A 20358-nucleotide genomic window follows, 5' to 3' on the forward strand; every position below is an offset into this window, starting at 1 on the left:
CCGTTGATACTGAGTAACTGGGTGGGTCAGTTGCTTAGTTATACAAATGCTTCTCAACTCCTTCCCTCTCGCCCAGAAGGAAGATGGTGGACTGCAGGCAGTTGCCAACTTCAGCCTTCAATCCACTGTGTTCTTGTTAAGTTGAGCCTGATATCACAAAAACAACAGCAAGACCCCCCATTAGTTTCCATTCCCAACGATATGTCTTGTAAATTAGTCAGCTCTCTTCTCCCATGTAACTGGGGGTCGGCTTCTTGCAGAATCACCAGTTACCTCACTCATTCTGTAACTACATTGTCACTGTCACGCCATTGCTTCTTTCTCAATTACTGTAATCCGTTTGTCAGCTTGTATTCAACCCAGTAAGCACCACCATTTCTCTCTGTGTGCAAGTTTATTCAAATCATGGTATTTAAGAGAGGCTAAATTATTTTCCATTATTGTGATTTCTTCTCCCTGTTTGTGTGTCATACCTACCCCATTTATCTACATCATCATCATCATCTTCATTTAGCCCACTGGTTTCCAACCTTTTCTAATTCTGGCCCCACCTCACTGAATGACACGTTCCCGGCGTCCCCCTTCCTCAAATAATGTAATTTACTGGCATAGTTGGCACATGTCAATAAATATCATAGATTCTTAATCTTTGAAATTGTTTATATATTCAGATAACTAGATTTCTTATTCATATCTGAAATATTTTCTTCATATTTAGAAATTACTGAATTCAATCATAATCCATAGTTTTCTAATATAATTACCCTCTTTATCAAGCCTTTGCCCCCCCCCCCAGGTAGCCCTTCGTGCCCCCCTAGGGGGGCACACCCCACAGGTTGGAAACCACTGAACTAGCCCTCTTTGCCTAATTAAAGATGGGATGAGGCAGGGTACAGAATGTAAGAAAAAAACAGATTGAAGGAGATACTAATCAGAAGTATGCCCAGTCGAATAGGCCACACACAAACTCACTATTCAGGCCTCAGGAATCCTGCCCTCACCCTATTTATGAGTGGGGAAATTGGGTTAGGAGTATAAGATTATGGTCATGATAGTGTTAATTTCCCACTTTGCTATGCACATTACTTCTCATTCATTTCATCCAGTAGCAATCTTCAGTTTGCAGTTTACTTTTGTCCCATTGCATGTTGGTGCAGAATTTATGATATTTTAATTTCCAACATATGCCTTCTGATTTTTCACATTAGTATTGTTCCTTGATCCTTGTATTTTATTTATTTATTTATTAATTTATGTGATATTTATTGTACTTTAAATACAAAATCATTTAGTTACATGATTATTGTACATCCATGTTTTTTGTAAGAGTTTAGTTTCACCATGTATTTTCGAGGTGCACAGTCTGTAACAGTTTTTTGTTATTTGAATTACACAGTCACTTGGTGATCTTTTCCTTGGTGCACTGGTGGTCACTGGTGTACTATGATCTAAGTTGGTAAATATTCCTAACTCATTTCAGCTCGGATGTAGTCAGATTGGAGGATCATTTTATCTAGTGGCTAAGGAGACTCATTCCTTCCTCATAGTTAAGACTTATCAAATTCACGTAATGATAATTTTAGTATTCAAATTGTGGAAGTGGCCCAGTTCCATCAGATGAAAACAAACAAGTTAGAGTCATGAGTAGTACTAGTAATTTTTTAGGTGTGCAGTCTGTGTTATGCTTTTGTAAGCACACAGTCAGGTATATCAGCAGTTATTTTCCCATTCTGACATCCTTCTTTGTCAGCAGGGGTGTGAATGTGCTAAGCCAGAAGACAGAGCTGCAGAAGGCCATGGAGAAACACAAGGACAAGAAGATACTGAAGGAGCAGCAGATGGAGAAGGTTGCAAATATGACACCATTCCAGAAGGCACTAGATGAACGGGCACAGAAGCTTGAACAGGTAAGGGGGTGGGGAGAGTGTGAATGTGAGTTTGGTAAATCAAGGACATTGGCAGTACTTGTGCATTCAGACAGTCTTCTAAGAACGTTATAAGACTTTTTTGACACTGAGCTTTTATTTTCTTGCTCTGAGCTTCTTGTATCCCTTTTACCAAGACTCCATCAGAGATCTGTTCTTTTATGCTATGTTGGCAAACCCCCAGAACATGAGGGGGGGGGGGCCTTTAAGTCAGGGATTTGCAGGAAAATATCTTCACAGAGCTTTGTAGTTGCAGATGATAACTCAGATATTAGTATTCTTTAAGCCTTTGATTACTGAGGTTTCTTTCAGATGTACAAAATGTTTCATTGGTGCTGTTGTAGTAGTACCGTAGTTGTACAGTAGTCCCAGGTTCTTCTGAAATGCAAACCCAGTGGACTGCAGGCTGAAATTACCCCCCCCCCCATGCAGTCTACCACTACATCTCTTATGCACCCACTTATCACAAACATGACACAAGATGGAGTTACTTCTTACACCTTTGTGGCAAACTGCACATGTCCACACTCCCTCTGCCTTGACAGTACTGCCACCAGCCCTAGATATCATCACTTTTGTGTTATCTGCATTTACTCTTAGACCTGTGTGCCCCATTCTGTCTCTCCTTTTCCTAAATCTTTCCTCTGCCTTTCTTTCATTCTCTGCAGTCAGTACCAAGTCATTAGCATACAACACCTCCCATGGGAGTCCATTTCTGAGGTCATGTGAGAGAGCATCAAACACCATGACAGGCAGTAAGGGGCTCGAGACTGACCCCTGATGCATCCCGTCTTTCACAAACTCATCACTCAAATCTCCTTTCATTCCCCATAGCTCTGCAAGGATTGAAGTGATTTTTAGTTGACTGAGACAACTTTTCCAGCCCATAGCCTATTGATTAGACAGAGTACCCAACTTGGGAGTGAAGGCCATATGCAACTTAAAACTTCAAACCCTGAAAAGTGGACTAAAGATTTTTTGATCATGTAAATACTGTAGGGGAATTAGATTGGTCTTGTAAATGATCTGAATTGTATTAGCCTTGACCCAGGCCCCTATGCCTTGAGAGTGGAACTTTGGAAATGACTATTGTTAAGCACATGGTTGTTGAAATGAGTGGTTGAAAGATCTTTTATATATATACACCATTCATTGTAAGCCTCAAGACTGGGGAAATGTTGGGAGTATTGATTAAGACCCCCTCCTCCCCACCAACAGATGGAGAAGGCAGAGAACAAGGACACTGAAAATGAGAAGTCCACCTGTGAGTTCCAGAAAATTCACGCCAAAGTCCGAGCCAAGATGGAGGTGCAGTAAGAGGTGGCACATCACCCCATCATCACACACAGCAAACAAGTTACTAATGTGAAATCTGTTGTACCTTTAGCCCATTGAGTCCTGGTGATGTTTTTCTGTTGTGCTGCCTCCAGGTAATTTTGCACATCTTAGGCAGGATCTCTAGTGGTGCAGGGTTTAAGGAAGGCTGTATTAACCCCATCATTTCCAAAAGTCTCTCCTTAAAGTGAATAAATGCTTCTATAACTAGCAAGAATAAAATATAAACGAAGTGGGGCCATGCAGGTTGGATCATAACACCCACGGATGTCTTTTTTATCATTTTATTTTTGCCCTAACCTGACAATTTTAAACACTAGGAGAGACTTTCAGAACTTGAGTTGTTACATGCAGCATTAATATCCCCATCCATACGAGAAGCCTTTTTTAGGTTGAATAAATTTGTCTGGTAGCAGCAGGAATAAACAAAATATGATGTCACCCAAGTTCAAGGGGTTAATGTGTGAAATATACCACTGCAATACTGTATATTCTACAACACATTTATATTTTCTGTGAAGGACATTAATTTTGTCCTGAAGGAATGCTTTATTAGCTGCTGAGAAGTCCTTACCAGCTGACAATATGTAGTTGTCATAATACAGTACTTTAGTTTGAGTGCAGAGTGGATGAATATTGATTTGACAATATTTAGGAATCAAAGGTATTTTAGTTTAGTTTCTGTAGAAATTAAATATCAGCTCAATATTTAGCTGTCAATACATACCGGTTGACAATACTTTTGACTCAAGATTTTAAGCAACCTAGGAATGAATGCCTAGGACTTGGCAGTATTTAGGTCATGGTACATTCTGGATTAGTTCATGTGCAGATGAAATAGCACATGAAAATTTGTACAGACATTAACTATAGTTTGTACTCACCCTCTACTCCTGCCTTCTGCCGGATGGAGATCATATCCATGGTTCTTTATTAAACGATGGTTTGTTGTGCAGTGTTAAGTTGTCATTTCAAAGCTTTACCAGACTACACGAGGATTATATGATGCTGGATAGTCAAGTGGTTGGAATGCCCTAGACAGGGTGATAATTTTCTATAAGTTCAGTCCCCAAGAGGTGGCCAGAGATTTGTCATGTAATGCTACTAGTGGAAGTAAGGTAGTCATTTGCCATTGAATTTGCAAGACCATGGTAGCCTATCCTCACACTCTTACAGGTGGACAGGAGTCATTTGGGATTGGCTGCAACCATTACAGTGTTACTAGTGCTGTGTGGAAAACCTTCATACAAACGCCAACAAGTATCTGGTCCTTGTGAAACTCTGGCTTTGATTTCCTTCCAGTCTGGACAAGGGACAGAGATTGAGCAGAAACTGTGACTCATGCCTGTACATTAGAAGATAGACAGATTTTAGTTTCAATCAAAATGAATATGAGAACCATATTTGTGAGTTAAAAGATTTTAAAATCATTTTGAACTTGGGTTTAGGAGGTCAGGTCAATTTATCATGATGAAGAGTAAGTAAATGCAACAGGATTCATCTCATTGATTAAAAAAGACTATCATACCATATCTTGGTAAAAAAAAAAAAAAAAGAAGAAGAATGATTGGACTGTTTATTAATTTTATCTATATCAACTAAAGAGCTTTCACACTAGCAACTTATTTTTTATATATATTATATATATATGATGGTATATATATTTAGTGACACATACTCATTCATGTACAGATCTCACTGATATCATCCCCCTCCTCTTCCTTTAGCTGAACCAGTTGACCCCTTCAGTACAATGACTTTTTTTTTTTTTTTTTCTCCAGATGATTTTATTCAGGTTCTGAGAGCCACCTAGTATTAAAGGAAGTTAATTTTATTCAGATATGGAGAGCCCCTGGTAATAAAGGGGTTGATGAATGCTATACGTTACCCTGTAAGTTCAGATAGTCTCTCCTGGGCTGAATAACATCTGAAGATGGCAGGAATAATCTCTGTTAAAAAAAAAAAAAAAAGTCTGGTTTGAAGGAGTTATAGTAGGTTTTCTTATTTTATACATTCCTCTATGCAAGCAAGAAAATTTTATCCAAGAAGTCATCAAATCTGGATGTGTTCAGAGGTGCCTGTGTTTGCTTTTGTATGTATGTGTGTTTGGAGGGAAGTACAGTATTTTTTGAAGTCTGTAGTGCCTAGGTTTAATTTTTTGATGAAGTTTATCAAGGAGACACACAACCTGTTCACCCTGATGACATAATTTTAAGTTTTGCTCTTGCTATTACCTTGGCCGGGATTCTCAAGCATATTTACAAGCTACTCTTCATTTGTTAGGTTTCATTGTTGCTCATTTTACCCTCCTTTCCTTACACTATAGTGGAAAAGTAGGTGTGAATGCTGCTTCTGCTGCTGCTGATGATGATACTCCACATCACAACTCACATATTGATTTGCAGAGTATAAGAGAAACAGAAAGATTCAGCACTCTTCTTTCCATTTCACTCCTGCAGAAGGCAGACAGAACCTATGATAATTCTACTCCAGTAATTAAGGTTCTGTGAATGTGGTGGAGAGAGGGACAGGGTAACTTGGAGGTGATTTGTGTGTGGCCACCCCTTACGGGATTAAGGCATCTGGCTATAGATGACAGAACTAAGATTCGTTTCTCCAGGAAAGGTAGGAAAAATTGAATGCTTTACTTCCCTCCCCTCCCCCTTTCCTTTCCCAACCTGCAAAATCAAATCAGAATTATGAATGGGAAGTGATTGCAAATATGGTCAAGAATCCCACACCTGCTTATTTCATTCAGCTTTGTGGAAACCATGCAAGGTGAAGCAGTTTAATGGAGGCACAGTAGTTGTTTCTCAGGCTTCCTCAAGCTAAGTAAAGCTACCTGGGGATAGCAAGAATGAAGCACAAATTCTGTCATCATAGTGAAGGAATTATCAAGTGTCAGAATTTTAAAGGATCATCATATTCTGCCGTTTAAGGTGCCTGTGTTATTTTTGTATGTACAGGTGCAAGAGCATTGTATTCCGTATTATCTGTTGTTTGTAAGAAATAATTTTCCACATACTGAAATTGTGTTTATTGTGAAGTGTATCTATAATACAGTGTTAAGAAGATTACCAAACAGTAAGTGCATATGGTTAGGTGTGTGAGGTGATGCAAGGACTCCAGGGGCTTGAATGGTATGTGAATGAGTATCTGGCTCACTTCATTGGGATGCTGTTGCTTGTTTCCCCTCTTTCGTGTGTGTTTTTTTTTATTTTCTGGATCCTGCCTCACCTGATCATTAAGTGGGAAAAGAGGTCAGGATGATGATGATGATAATGTGAAGATTTTGTCACAGTGAACACAAGTACAGTGTGTGGATATAGTTTCTTCCATTTGAACAGTGCACAGTATTGTGAAATGAAAACCCATCAGAGGTTTGTGTGTAGTTTCATTCTCATACTTAAATAAACATGTTTCAAAGTTTCTGGCACCTTTCTTAATTTTTGAGTAGTTGGGAGAGGGATCTGCAATATTTGAAAAAAAAAAATAAATAAATAAATCTAGGTGCCTATTGATTTTTATTTCTAGCATTCATAGGATCACATTCCGTGTTTTAGTCAGTTTGGACAGTAAATCCCACGGCCTTATAGACAAGATACAAATACCATAATCAACACTGTAGTTTCATCTTGTATTCACTGTCAAGTAACTCTAATCATGTCTTCAGTAATCCCTTAAGTCCAGTGATGCCCTTTTATTTCTTTTTCTTGCAACCTCCAGACAATTTTCTTGAGCTTAGAACCAAAATTTTAACCCCCCCAGTTTATAAATGTTCTCCTCAACCTGAATAGAATTGCCTGGAGATAGTAAGAATGAAATAAAGTAAGTCTTGAGGCTGAAGTGATTAAGTTGAGTAGATGTAAGATGACATTCACTGCACTCCCTTCTACCGTGTGACTGTGTGTGAGGACAATAAATGGTGTATACTGTATTACACTCCCTTGAGACCTTCTAGTACAGGGATACAATCAGAGTCATGTTTTGAAGTCAGGTTTACACTGTTAGCACTGTGATGGGTTAAGGTACTCCAGTCAGGTGTGGAGTGTAAGAAATAACATTCAAATGTTAGGGTTTTTTGCTGACAATGCCATTTAGGAGCCAGAAACTGGTCACTTTCCTTAAAAGTCAGGACCCTGAGTACCGTAAAACCCACAGACAAAGAAGAAGCACAAGATTAAACTTTTCAGTATGCTCATGTGTTCTTTAAATCTTGCTGTTGCCTTACTGTTTAATCAGCTAAGGGAAGACCTCTTATAGCAAAAGGGTTAGTTGAGTTTGTTTGTAATCCCTTTACTACCAGTGTCTTTACTGAGCTGAGAAAAATCATATGGTGATAGCAAGAAGAAAAGTAAAGGAAAAACTGCTGCACATGAAAGTAAGAAGAAACTGTAAAAGACAGCATTGTATTAAAGAGATAAAGGGAGGAGGGTAAAACACTATCAAGACGTAGAGTTTTGTTATCTCGTACTCCAGGGTCTCGTACACTTTACCTATTGTTGCTCTTTTGTTTCTAAGATGCCATGAACTTGTGCTTGTGCTTTAAAGCATTCTGTAGGAATTATTTGACATCACAATTGGTGCCTGGATAAAGGAAGACATTATTGATTATGTTATTGTGATGTATGGAGATCCTTGCTTGATGAAAATGTTACTTGCTTTTGAGGTCAGCCATCCAGCCCATAGAAGGATGTCTTGCATTATTTTCTGTGTTAGTTTTAAGGTGAAAAAAATGTACAAGTATAGAGAATAAACCGTTATAATACTTTTGTTGTACTTTTTATTATGAGAAGCATGATTAACTGCGAGATAGTTAAGACACCTAATGGTCTGGTGGCAGAGCTCTTGGATTGGAAAGGGATGTGATTTACATGTTGTGGTTTGAACCCTAAAGATGGCCAGAGGCTTCCCTAACATAAAACAATACTTAAATGTTCTGGACTGTGGTTGTCTTCCCTCAGGCCCTTATGCTTCAAAGAGGGTAATAGCTATTGTTCAAGGAGAATATGTTTTGTCACCCCTATTTGTTTGTTTGACTTTTGGCAAAAAACTGTAAGAGATTTGGACCAAATTTGGTGGGTAGATAACCCACTTCCTAGGGAACAATTGATTAACTTTTGGGACTCTTCCAGATTGTATTACAGATTTTGGATCCAGAAAACACGTCTTGTGAAACCCTAATCAATGATGAGCAATCATAACCCATTGTGAAGAGTGGTTTGGATATTATGTTGCCCTTGTCGAAGAGATGTGCTCCACTGAGTGCCCCTCTAGTTGGTAATTTGTTCACATGATGCCACTCAGAGATGAGCAACTGATCACTCTTGCTGTATACAGTATGTTTCTGGACTGAGTAGCCTAACCCCAGGCCCCTACACTCCTTATGAGGCAGTAACGGAATTCTGAAAATGGATGGATGATTAACCATTTAGCTTGCTAGCATAGTCTGAGGTTGGAGTTGCTATTTTTACCAGAAATTGTTGTGGTAGGTGGGGGTACCCATCTTCCACTCACTGGATGTAGTGTTGCCCCTAGGTGTTACTACACTGAGTGACAATCCTAGTGGTTTCCTGTAACTTAGGAAACTACAGTATTTACAACACTGGGTGGTAACCATATAACCAAAAGCAGGGTGATGTGAAGCCTACTATGGTGCCTCTGTTAATCAGGTGGTGAGACGTAAATTTGACGTCCATTCAGGAACCATATTTTCACACTCTTCCCCATACCTCATTTTTGGTAAGACACTATCTGCTGCATGGGAGCATTGGTTCACTGCATTGGATGGCTCTTCTGGGGAAGTAGCTTGCCTGTGGTTGATGGGTCTGCTCAGCCAGACAGACCAAAGTTACTCTATTACTTCATTCAATAATTATACTTACATACATACATACATCATCTGATCCTGTGTTGCCTCATGAGGAGTGTAGGAGTCTGGGACTAGGCAACTTGGTCCTGACATTTAAGATGAGAGTGACCAGCCTCACTCATCCCTGAATGACATTACATGAGCAATAAACCTCAACCAGCCCTTGGTGGTTCAGTCTAGTTGGAGCGCCTTAAGTGCCCACTAAACCACTATCTTAGGTGCTATAGTTTGTTTATATGGTTACCACCCAGCATAATAAATGGTTTCCTTGTGTACAGGAAACCATTTTTCTTGTCATTCAATGTAAAGTCACCCACAGACAGAAGGAAGAGGAAAGAAAGAAGGATATAAGACGAAGGAAGGAAGGGAGAACCTGTTGCACCTGAGTACTTTCCCCTTTATGGAACAGTACTCTGATGCAGGCAAGGAGATCAAAGTGGTCCTTTGTACTAAGTATTTATGCAGTGAGTGTGTCTTGTTGCTCTCAAGTAGATCTGTAGTGAGTTGAGGTGTTCTAGTGATGTGCCCGTTAAGGGTCTACATCTGAGGGGTGATTAGGTTTTATTGCTCATGTAATGCCACTGACGAGCAAACAACTGGTCACTTGGCTCAAATATCTGGATTAAGAAGCTTAGCCCAACGCCCCTGTGCTCCCAGTGGTTTAGTACTTGAATAGGGCATATGGAACGGAGTGGGAATATAAAGAATGGAGTGAGTTTGTGTGGAGTAGTGTGTGATAATGTAAGGTTGTGTGAGGTGCATGAAATGAAGTGAGGCAAATGGATTTGTGCAGTGATATGAAACCCACTGTGTTAATGTAGAGTGAAGGTGTGTAGTATGTGATGGTGGGTGGTAGGGTAAGGTAAAAGAATCATTAAGTCAACATTTTATTTGCTGTTAAATATATATAATATGCGAAAATAACCAGACGAATAGAAGGTGATAGTTATATGACGTAGTTTCCCCTCGAATGCTAGTTTTCTGTAGACGCTTGTTATTGTTTTCCCATCAGCTGATTGGTCCAGACGCTGTAATGTAAACAAAGAACCTGCTTCTGTTTCTCGTAAAGAATTTAAAGCTCCTGTCAACTACGCTTTAAGTACAGATATTAGAGATGACCCACTTCTCAGGATTAAGACAACTAAAATGCCATTGCGTGCGAGAGATGATATTACGTCACCAATGCATCCCCCGTCACAAAAAATAGTAACTCCAATATCTCATCAAGTAAGAGAGAAATAACATACTGCACATGCTCTCGGGTATTAATAGTCGTATTAGTGTGCTGGTTGAGCATAAACACCTCGTGCAAGAGTCTGACCCCGTAAATAACGCAGAAAATAATAGAGAAACTGGCAAGGTAGCCCGTTTTCCCTTGAACCTGAGATGTGCGCAGCTCAGTCGGTCTTGGTGCGTCGGTGAGAGTAGAGTGATGGCGGCCCTCAAGAGTGCTTTTCTCAGGCTCTGGCCTTTTAAATCTGATACCACAGATAGTGCATCCTCCCAGAAAACAGAGACTAGGAAAATAACACGTGCACTGGGTCCCTGGGAGGCGTATATGGTGACCCTTCAGTCCATTCTTATTTGGGAACGACCTGGAACCTCTGCTCTGGCCGTAGTGGGAGTCAATCTTCTCTTTTGGTAAGTGAATTGCCGTAAATTGTCTTTGTGGTGACAGGTCCCATGGGGCCCCATTATTACCATAGATTCACATTTACAGGCTGACTCATCGTTAATATCACTAGTAAATATTTTGCAAGGATGTATTGTGGCGATGATTGCATTAAAGAGAGTACTGAGGGATTATCATTGATGCATCTATTCTCTCTGGGAGTCCCTTAAATGCTTCCTTATATTTCTTTTGGTACAGTTACCCACTGGTGTAAAAGCAGGGAATCTTGAAATAAAAGTAGAGCAAGGTAACTTTATTCATCTGAAGCAGATTTTGCACATCCTCATCACGTGCAGAAGAATGTTAATGCAACATTTTTGTATAAATAAATAAATATATATATTGCAGAAATCTTGGTATGAGAACACTGGTAACCTAAACCCTTTCATTGTGGAAAGTTTCTTAAGTTTAGTATGGTAGAATGCCTGTGCGGGTAGTATAAATGACATTTTACAGGAGGTATCCCTTTCACTTTTGTAACCTTATTTATATTCTGGACACAAATGTAATGGTTACAACACCACAATCAGAATGAAGGCCTTGTATAGGTTTGATATTTAAGGTGACAGGTTTTTTATCGTGTAATGCTTAGTTATCATGCAGTGATGTAACCAGAAGGGTGCCCACCCCAGAAGTACCGGTATGCCTGGCCTCACCAAATTTCTGAGGAAATACTTCGACCTCCCTGAAGACATTTTCTTGGGCCACGTTTTGTTAAAATCCTAGCATAGCAACAGCTGTCATGGAAAGTAGGCTCAATATTACCCTAATATGTACTGGACTACATTAACCTTGGTCCTGTGAGGGAGTATATAATGTGCAATTGAAATTTTTTTGTTTTAGGTGAATAAAACTGGTGTCACTGTAGCTCATTGAAGTGCAGAGACTGGCTGTTTATGCATACTTTATGTCTTGATTTTTTTTTTTTTTTCCTAGAAGTAATCAAGGCAACTCAAAGCATTTCACACAGTGTGCATTTACTGCTTGACCCTAAATAATGCCAGGCACATGTAGCACTTTAAAATTTGTTGTTTGCCAGCTTACTTGCTTCTTTGACTTCAGTGAAAAGTAGTTGGAGAATAACTTCCATTAATTTTGCATTTTTTAAAAATTATTTTTGCATGTCCTATAATCTATTGCATGCTCTGTCACTGGCGTTTTATTTGTTTTATTAATCTATAACAAGCTCCTCAAACTCGTAAAGGGTTGCTTGCTTGTATATCCTTTCAGTGTAACCCTTTAGGCCATTATGTCGACTAGTATGTCATGCTCCCCCCCCCCCTTTTTTTTTTTCTTTTTAAGGGACGAGACATGGGAGACTGGGCACTCTCCTTTCCTTATCCTTCGTACAAAGAAAAACGATGGTTTTGACAGAGAATTGATTATAAATGTGATCAAGAATCCTTCACCTGAGTACCGGTACTTCAATTATCACCTCTTATGCAGTTCTCCTGTAGACAGTGCAGTGCCAGACTGGCCAGATGTACTGTAACTCATACGTGTTTCCATTTATACCAAGCCCTTCATCCCCAAAAGCGTCTTTATAGGTTGATGCCAGACATTTTCAGATGCTGCAATTATTTATTAATGTATATTATTATTAGTGGTAGGTGGTGGTGACCATCATCCACTCACTTGATGTTGTGCTGCCTACTTCTTCCTTAGCTTTTATCATTTTTTTTCTGTGCCTGCCCTCCTCTCTTCCTATTTCTCCCGTCTTTCCTGTCACTTCTTACTGCTTTTCCTTCCTTTACAGATGGCTTTACATTGAGTGACAAGCCAAATGGTTTCCTGTAAACCAAGACACTGTTTACAACGCTGGGTGGTCATGGTAACCACATAACCAAACCGTACGTGCTTCCTACGTGTCAACAAGTGGGTTGGTGGAGGGCTAGTGCCCCTCCCTGTAAAGCAAATAACTCAAAGTCAAATGGCCACCGCTTACGGGATTATGGCGTCTGACAATAGATTGATAGTATATTACAGTATTATTCTTTATTTATTTTTTTTTACCTAGTACTACTACCATAAGCATCCATTGAGGTATCTCTTCTTGTGTGACCAGCAGTGTTGTGATCATCCTCCCAGCTTCTCATGGTGTAACATCTTTCCTCTGTGGCCTTCAGTCAGTAGCTATGGTCCTACATTTGTTTGGGAAGGAAATTAAGTAGCAGTATAAAAGAATGCTCATGAGCCATTCAAGGTCACCATGTGGGGAGTGATAATCTTCAGCACTTCTAGTTCTTCTATAATGTAAGACATTATGTAGACTATGGCCTTTATTAATTTTTTTCTCTTATGTCTTTAGTAAATTACATGTAATATATTCCTACTAATGAAGTTAGGTAGCTCTAATATCCATTAACCCATTCACTACTGGAGATATGTCATTAATGAAAATACAGTAGGCCTAATCTTGTTACAGTAACTTAAAAAGAATGAAATAAATACCGGTATGTCATTGTACTGAAGCATGGTTAACTTGGATTAGAAGTAGCCTTTTGTCTTCTGAAGGTGAATAACACTCCAGTAACCCTTTCACAGCACCAGAAATTTCATGCTCTCTCTCTCTCTCTCTCTCTCCACTGGTATATATACCGTATATATTTTTTCCCTCCTGCCAGCAAACACTAATATATATGTTAGGAGTTGTCTCTCATCTTTAACTGTTCATTATTTCTAACTTCTGCAGCAAGATATCTCATAAGTTTGGTAAGAATGATGATGAAAATAATCACAGCATACAGGAGCACTCATATTGCTTACAAGTGAGCATTAATGCGGCCTCATGATTGTGAATCCTGTTTCGTCAACAATTGTTGTGGAATAGGAGACAAACTGAAATATAAAACTGATAAGAAAGAGGCAGATTGAGTAAATGTGGATGGTAGTGAGCAAGCTATGCGCTAACAGGAAATAGCTACAGTATGAACAGCTAGAAAACACACTGTAGAATGAAAAGATATGGTTATCAAAGAATAAGAGACAAGCATTAAATATAGTTAGATATGGTAGGTTAGGTCAGTTATTACCAAAAATTTTTTCTTTCTTATGGCAAGGTTTTGTTATCAGGAGAGGTTAGGTATCCACGTTGAACTCCATTGCTACTAAGGAGCCTTTCTTAATACAAGTAAAATAATCTGTCGGTAGCTTGATTGAAAATTGAAATACCGTAGCTACATTATTGTATTGAGAAGGTGAAGTTTTTGTTCTATGCTTGGTTACTGTCAGTATTGTAGGAAACTTGTAAAAGTCACTGAGTTAAGTAAGCTGGAGTGAAAATTATTTGTTATTTGTTGGTGCTGGTGTTGTCAGACATAAGAAAATGTGCAGAAAAATTAACTTCAAAAATATGGGATTGCTTTAAATAGTTCAGTATGTAGAAGTTGTAATCTAGAAATGAGGGTCATGATGCCTTAGAGAAATTTAGCAAGAGACTAGAAACAATGTACATCTCTGTACTACACTTAGCAGTTCACAGGATGAGGTGATGATCAGTAAACCTCCTATTAGCAGTAGTGTACAGTGGTTTAGTGGTTGTAGTAGCCTAGGCTTAGTCAGCTTAATTTAAGTATCGCCAGTCCTTTTAACCCCATCACTGTGATGACATATTTTACCCTGTACACACATTACCAAGTTAAGGAATCTCAGTAGTTAAGTGACAGAGGCTGGCAAAGGCTGCTGGTATGTTTAATGTCATCTGTTCAGTACATCTTCTGTTTGCCGAGTAAAATCGTATGGAAGCTATCTATCTATCTGTCTACTGCCACACGCCATAATCCTATAAGGGGTGGCCATTTGACTTTGAGTTATTTGTTTTATGGGGAGGGGCACTAACCCTCCACCAACCCACTTGTTGACACGCAGGGAGCACGTATGGTTTGGTTATATGGTATATGGAAGCATGGGAGTAAAATGAAAGGAAAGAGTTACTGTGAACTTAGTAGGGGAAAAAAAAAAATACCGGTACGAGAAGGGTGTTTTATAATAAGGATTTAATACAGTACAATATAATTACTGTAGCATAGTTGATTTTGATATAGAACTTAGTTTGATTGACTTTGGTAGCCAGTAAAACAAATTGAGCCTGTTTAGTGCACCTGGGGGCAGGTTGGTGTGGTGCTTGGAGGTTACGGTGGGTTGTTATGAGGGTGGTGGATGTGACGGTGGGGATGGCTAAGTAAAAGTTGACTCTGTTTGGGTAGCTGTCATACCTACTGTATAGTCAACACAAATTACAGTGTATTGGTATTCTTGCTGTTCCATGTCCAGTAGGTAAAATTTTGAATTTTGTGCAGTATCGGTATGTTGTGTTTCAGTAGGCTAATTACAGTACACTGCATTTATGTTTTTCTGTTAGCTAGCCCATATGCTTCATAGGCTAGTTGAGATAACAGTAGGAAAAATAAGTATTGTAGCTTACAGAAACTACAGTTTCTTGACACTGCATATCTCAATTGAATCTGCCCTTGAGTAGATGTTTTACTTCCTGTCACTGATTATGTTTTTTTTGTTTTTTTTTTCCTCATACAGTATACCAGTGCAAGTTTTATTTATTCCAGTGCAGTTTGGGAGATTTCTTTTTTTAATAAATGTTTATATGCTTCATCAGTATGTGTGAACTTTATACCAGTATACTGTATTTCTCTTATATTGTACACTGCCACTAGTGTTAATAGGACAGATAAGGATGTATGTAGGCAGCCAGATAGATAGGTGAAAACCAGTATCATTAATGTGGATGATGTGGAGAATCATTGCTACCAGCGTCAGGTATCGTAGAGTATCGTAGATCTCTGCTGCTGCCAGACGTAGATACTAGTCGTAGTCAGGAGTTGGGATTGTAGTTGTAGATTGGCAAGGCACCTCTGTCACCAGTAGCATGGGCTGCTACCAATATAAAGTCATGAGGTGGTGGTTAGCTTGTTGTGGATCTCACTTGCCCCTCTATCTATCTTGTATCGTAAGTGAAGGTGAGGCACAGACTCTCTGGGGTTTCAGGGTTTTATTGTGACACAGTTACATCGTTTGTGTAATGGATAGAGTGATGTGACCCACGTGTTCTCAGTGTGATGGCAAACCTACTAACTCTACCCCATCTCCTGAGCTTCCTTCTCTCATCTCCCCTTCTGTCTTCTATGGTTCTCTCTGCCTTTGACTATCACCTCTGCTTTCTAGCAATATACTGTATACTGCTCAGTGGGTGTAATGTCTGGTACTTTTCCAGTTACATGGGCAAACTGGCTTTCGGCAGTTAGCTACCCCATGTGTTTGCTGCATAGTGGGAATCTCGATCATCTTGAAAATGTTGTGTGTTGTGCATTGTGGTCAGAGGATGTGTATGTCTCTACCTGAACACTAGACATTGCATGTTGTGCAACTGGTACATCTTGTGCTATGATATATACTGTACTAATGCCTATATTATTACATGCCAATAGTTATTACATATTGTGTTATGACGAATTAATGCCTGTACATTGCAGTACAGTATATCGTTCAGTCACGCCAAACTGTCATACCTACGACCCATCTTGATGTTACAGTCTATGCATTACAGTACCGTAGCTTATACCGGTATTGAAATACAGTATGTTACATTGCTATTTACCTGCCAGACAATTGAAAGTGTAAATACAATACTGTATTGTAAAATTGAATATACAGTAGTAACATAATTGTAGGAACATAGTAACATTGTAGTAACATAATTGTAACGTACTGTATAACATAATTATACATCCCTATCTATCCTGTTAAATCATGTTCACTTAATCTTTGTGCAGGATAAGCGTATGGTCTGTCTGTATGTTGTTACCATGCTTGATTACCATAGTACTGTATATTTGTCACTGGACGTGGGTGATGAACTGTCACTAAGTACTGTTGATGCAGTACCGTACTTCTGCATGTGTATTCTTGTATTGGATCCAGTAGTAATAGTTGCAGCCTCAAGTTGAACAGAAATATTAATCTGGTGGACTTCAGGCTGAAGTTGCCCTCCTAGCAGTCCACTGTTCTCTGGAGGGAATGGGAGGGAGTTGAGGTAGGTTTTCATATCTGGGCAGCACACACCTGATGAACTTTATTGGTGTCACTGCATGATGGTATCCCTCACCAGCATATTGTGGTCAACACATGACATTTAAATTTCAGGCACTGTTTTATATAGTAGCAGTTACTTTAGCCCTTATTTTCACGTAGTTGTTCTTGTTTCATCTGGATATGGGCTTGGCCTACTGCAGACTGAAACTGCACTTTACCTGCCGTCCACCATCCTCAATTTGGGCTGTGGGGAGGGAGGGAGGTCTGGGATATTTGTGCAGTGTCTTCATGTCACCTTTTCATTCATTCATTCAGTATATGTGTCACCTTTTCTGGCATTCATACGTACTGTACTATAAAGTCCCAAAGTAGTTTGCAGAACATTTTCTTAACAGAGTTTCGATGCTACCTCTGAAGCTGATATACAAGTTTCCCCCAAGTTGCAGTAGTCTACCAGTTGTATGGAAGAAGTTGTGATATTTGGGAACACATCACTGGCATATACTGGGGACGTACTTTGTAGCCAGGCAGAGGAGCCACCCAGTTATATCAGTGAAGGCATCTCTCTAAAGCACCATAGAGTTGCTGTGAAATGAAGAATCTGTATTGTGTGTGCTTATGTATTTGAGCCTTAATGGCTCTGTGGTATTGCATTTGCCTTTGACCTTGGTTTGAAACTCACCAGGGCAGACTTTTGGAGTGGGTACTGGTAATACACGTACTGACAAAGACTCGTGAAGCTATGAACCAGAAACAAGTGCATCATTTAGCCCCTTCATACCAGTGATATTCTTGCTACCTTGATTTTTTTTTTTTTTTTTTTTTTTTTTTTTTTTTTTACCTCAGGGGTAGACATCAGGTTGTGACATCATTAATGGTAACAGTTTCTAACCCTGTCATTGCAAGAGGTTTCCAAAACATTGAATTTAAGTCACATGGAAGTAACAAGAGTAGCTAAACAATATATCAGTGAATTCCAGGCATTGATGTAGTTTCACTTTTCAGTTTTTTAAGTGAGGAGCACCTTTAGAGTTTATAATCATGCTGATGTACTGTAGCTTTCTTTAATATATAATTTTATTTCTGTGCAGGTGGTGATTTGGAGTAGCTCTGTTCTTTAAGTTGTGGTCTGTGTTGCATGTTTTCTGAATTTGCTTTTTTATTTTCATTTTAATTGTGTCTGTCTGTTAATGTATTTATAATCAGATGCTTTAATACTGGAAGGAGTGGCCAGAAATAAATAGTCTTCATGCCACCATGGTCTCCACTAGCATGCTGCCTTCCATCAAACTCACACTTAACTCATTCCTATAGCTAATGTACCTCTCCATCTCATTCCTTGTCTTTGCACCTCAGCCACATTAATTGCTTCTGTGAATCTTATGCAGATTGATTTCCTCAGTGTGCAGGTTTGCAGTTTGGAGTGAGCTATGGGTTTACATCATTGGCAGTGTCTGTGATTGGTATAGTAAGTGTGGTATTTCCCCTCTGTGCAGGTTTGTGATCTGGAGTGAGCTGCGGGTGTACTTCGTTATCAGCGTGCTGGCCCTGTGTGTGTTCCTGCACCAGCAGTGGGTTCACTCCATCTGGCCAGAGATCAGAGTTCCCAAGCCTGAACCTGATGATTCTGAGGAGTGGACGCCAGTTCATCCAAGGTGAGTATTTACCTTTTGTAGGATGATGTGGTGTAAGGCCTGTTGATGGTTGCCTTTTTTTTTTTTCTCTCTCTTTTTTTTTTTTTTACGTGCATTTATTTTGCTATTCAGTCCACAGTAGTTAAAAAAGTTAAGGGGTGCATTGCTACCATAAAGCTGATTTATTAGCAAAATGAAAAGGACATCCTTGGATTGAAAGAGTAATCAGTGTTGCCTTAAGTGTATACAGTACCGGTAATTAAATAACTGCTTTATCTTTGCCTTTTTTTTTTTTTTTTTTTTTTTTTTTTTTTGGATTACGCATCCCAAGTAGCACAGAACCGTGAGGTTAGGGTGGTGGTGATTTTTTATTGTTGTTGTATAGTTGTAGAATGATGAGAGTATATTACTGGTAGTATGTCTCTTGTTTTCTTAGTTTAGACTTTAGAGTATCATTACAGTATATTGTGTATTTTATTTTTTTTTACTATTTGTGCAATATTTTCATTGCCCTTATGCCTTATATTTGCACAGTATGTTTCCTTGTTAGTATTTCGTCTTTTTTTTTTTAGTTCATAGTTAATTGTTTATTTAGGGCGTACTCCCTTCTTTTTACAATTTCTACAGTATTTTCAGTGCCCATGTGCGTTATATTTATGCATTTTATCTCTTTGATAGTGTTTCTGTTGTTTTCATAATTTGTAGTAGTTATATTTATTTTTTATACTTTGTACAGCATTTTCAGCGCCCTCTTGCATTATATTTGCAAAGTGTATTTTTCAGTTATATTTTTCGTAATTCTTTAGTTTTTATGATGTTTATTTTGGGTGTTAGGGATTGTTTCCTTTGCTGAGTAAATTCATAAGTGGTTCGGTCATTAACTTTTGGTGTGGAAGGAGTTCAGGTCATAATATATCCCTTGTATAGAGGTGTTCAGTTTTATTTCTGAATTAAAAATGTTTATACTGTATTCACACGGCTCAGTATTACAGAGTATATCATTTCAGTCAGTAACATCCAGAGTATCATTCAGTCTGTTTACTATTGTTTTTTCGTAGTTAGAATGGCCTGGTTGTTTGTTTAGCATGGTATTAACTTCTCTTATAAATTATCATGGTATAAGATTTTGGATATTAACTAGGTTGCAGGTGTACCAGAGAGTATTTATATGAGTTACCATAATTAGTTTTTATATTTAAACTAGAAATATGTTGGTGTTCAGGTATTGGTTTTACTTTCAAATTTTCTTATGTTTGATTATATATATATATATATATATATATATATATATATATATATATATATATATATATACTCGTATATATACTCGTATATATGCCGCGTAGATTAAAGTGACGTGGGGATGGGGGATGTCCTGTATATTCGAGGTGACATGGTATTTGTTGACCACGCGTACCTGTCCGCGTGGCGTAGTTGTTATGCTCCTTGAGTGGCCCAAGTGCTCGGAGTTCTTACGTCATCACATTGGATGTACTTTTTAACCCTTTCACTTTTGTGGCGTATTAGTTTCTTGCTTCTGTCACAGACTGTTTTATTTATCTTTGAGGACCCCTGGTATTTAAAGAGTTAATTATGGCAGTATGTATCTTCTGTTCAAAATTTTACGATCGTCTGAAAGTAACTACTGTATGGTGAGGATAATCGTAATGAAGTGGTCATCAGATTGGTGTTTTGTTAGGCTGAGTAATATACCTGTACTTGATGCTAGTGTAATTGTGTGTTATATAGTGGTACTATCTCTTGAAAGTACGATTTGTTGGAACTGTACTTAGCTTTTTTGCATAGGTGATTCATTTCGTCGTATTCCGCCGTCATCCCCTCAGCCCGATGGTGTATAGGGCGGTTTATTATTAT

The 20358-nt window shown here is 38.8% G+C and overlaps 2 protein-coding genes across 2 annotated transcripts in view; both read left to right on the top strand.

Moving 5' to 3' along the window:
• Positions 1-5209, top strand: part of LOC145414157 (uncharacterized) — a 139178-nt gene extending 133969 nt beyond the window's left edge. The window contains exons 7-8 of the mRNA XM_080283723.1: positions 1754-1907; positions 3144-5209. Of these exons, the coding sequence (XP_080139849.1) occupies positions 1754-1907; positions 3144-3242 (253 nt within the window). The 3' untranslated portion in view covers positions 3243-5209. The remainder of the gene's footprint in view (positions 1-1753; positions 1908-3143) is intronic.
• Positions 5210-10554: 5345 nt separating this feature from the next.
• LOC145414127 (uncharacterized) overlaps positions 10555-20358 on the top strand; it is a 56940-nt gene continuing 47136 nt past the window's right edge. The window contains exons 1-2 of the mRNA XM_080283687.1: positions 10555-10773; positions 18346-18504. Coding sequence (XP_080139813.1) covers positions 10565-10773; positions 18346-18504 — 368 coding nt within the window. The 5' untranslated portion in view covers positions 10555-10564. The remainder of the gene's footprint in view (positions 10774-18345; positions 18505-20358) is intronic.

This window comes from Coenobita brevimanus, chromosome 98 (assembly GCF_032717465.1).
Source record: "Coenobita brevimanus isolate Jiangsu-jjx chromosome 98, ASM3271746v2, whole genome shotgun sequence".
Taxonomy (NCBI): domain Eukaryota; kingdom Metazoa; phylum Arthropoda; class Malacostraca; order Decapoda; family Coenobitidae; genus Coenobita; species Coenobita brevimanus.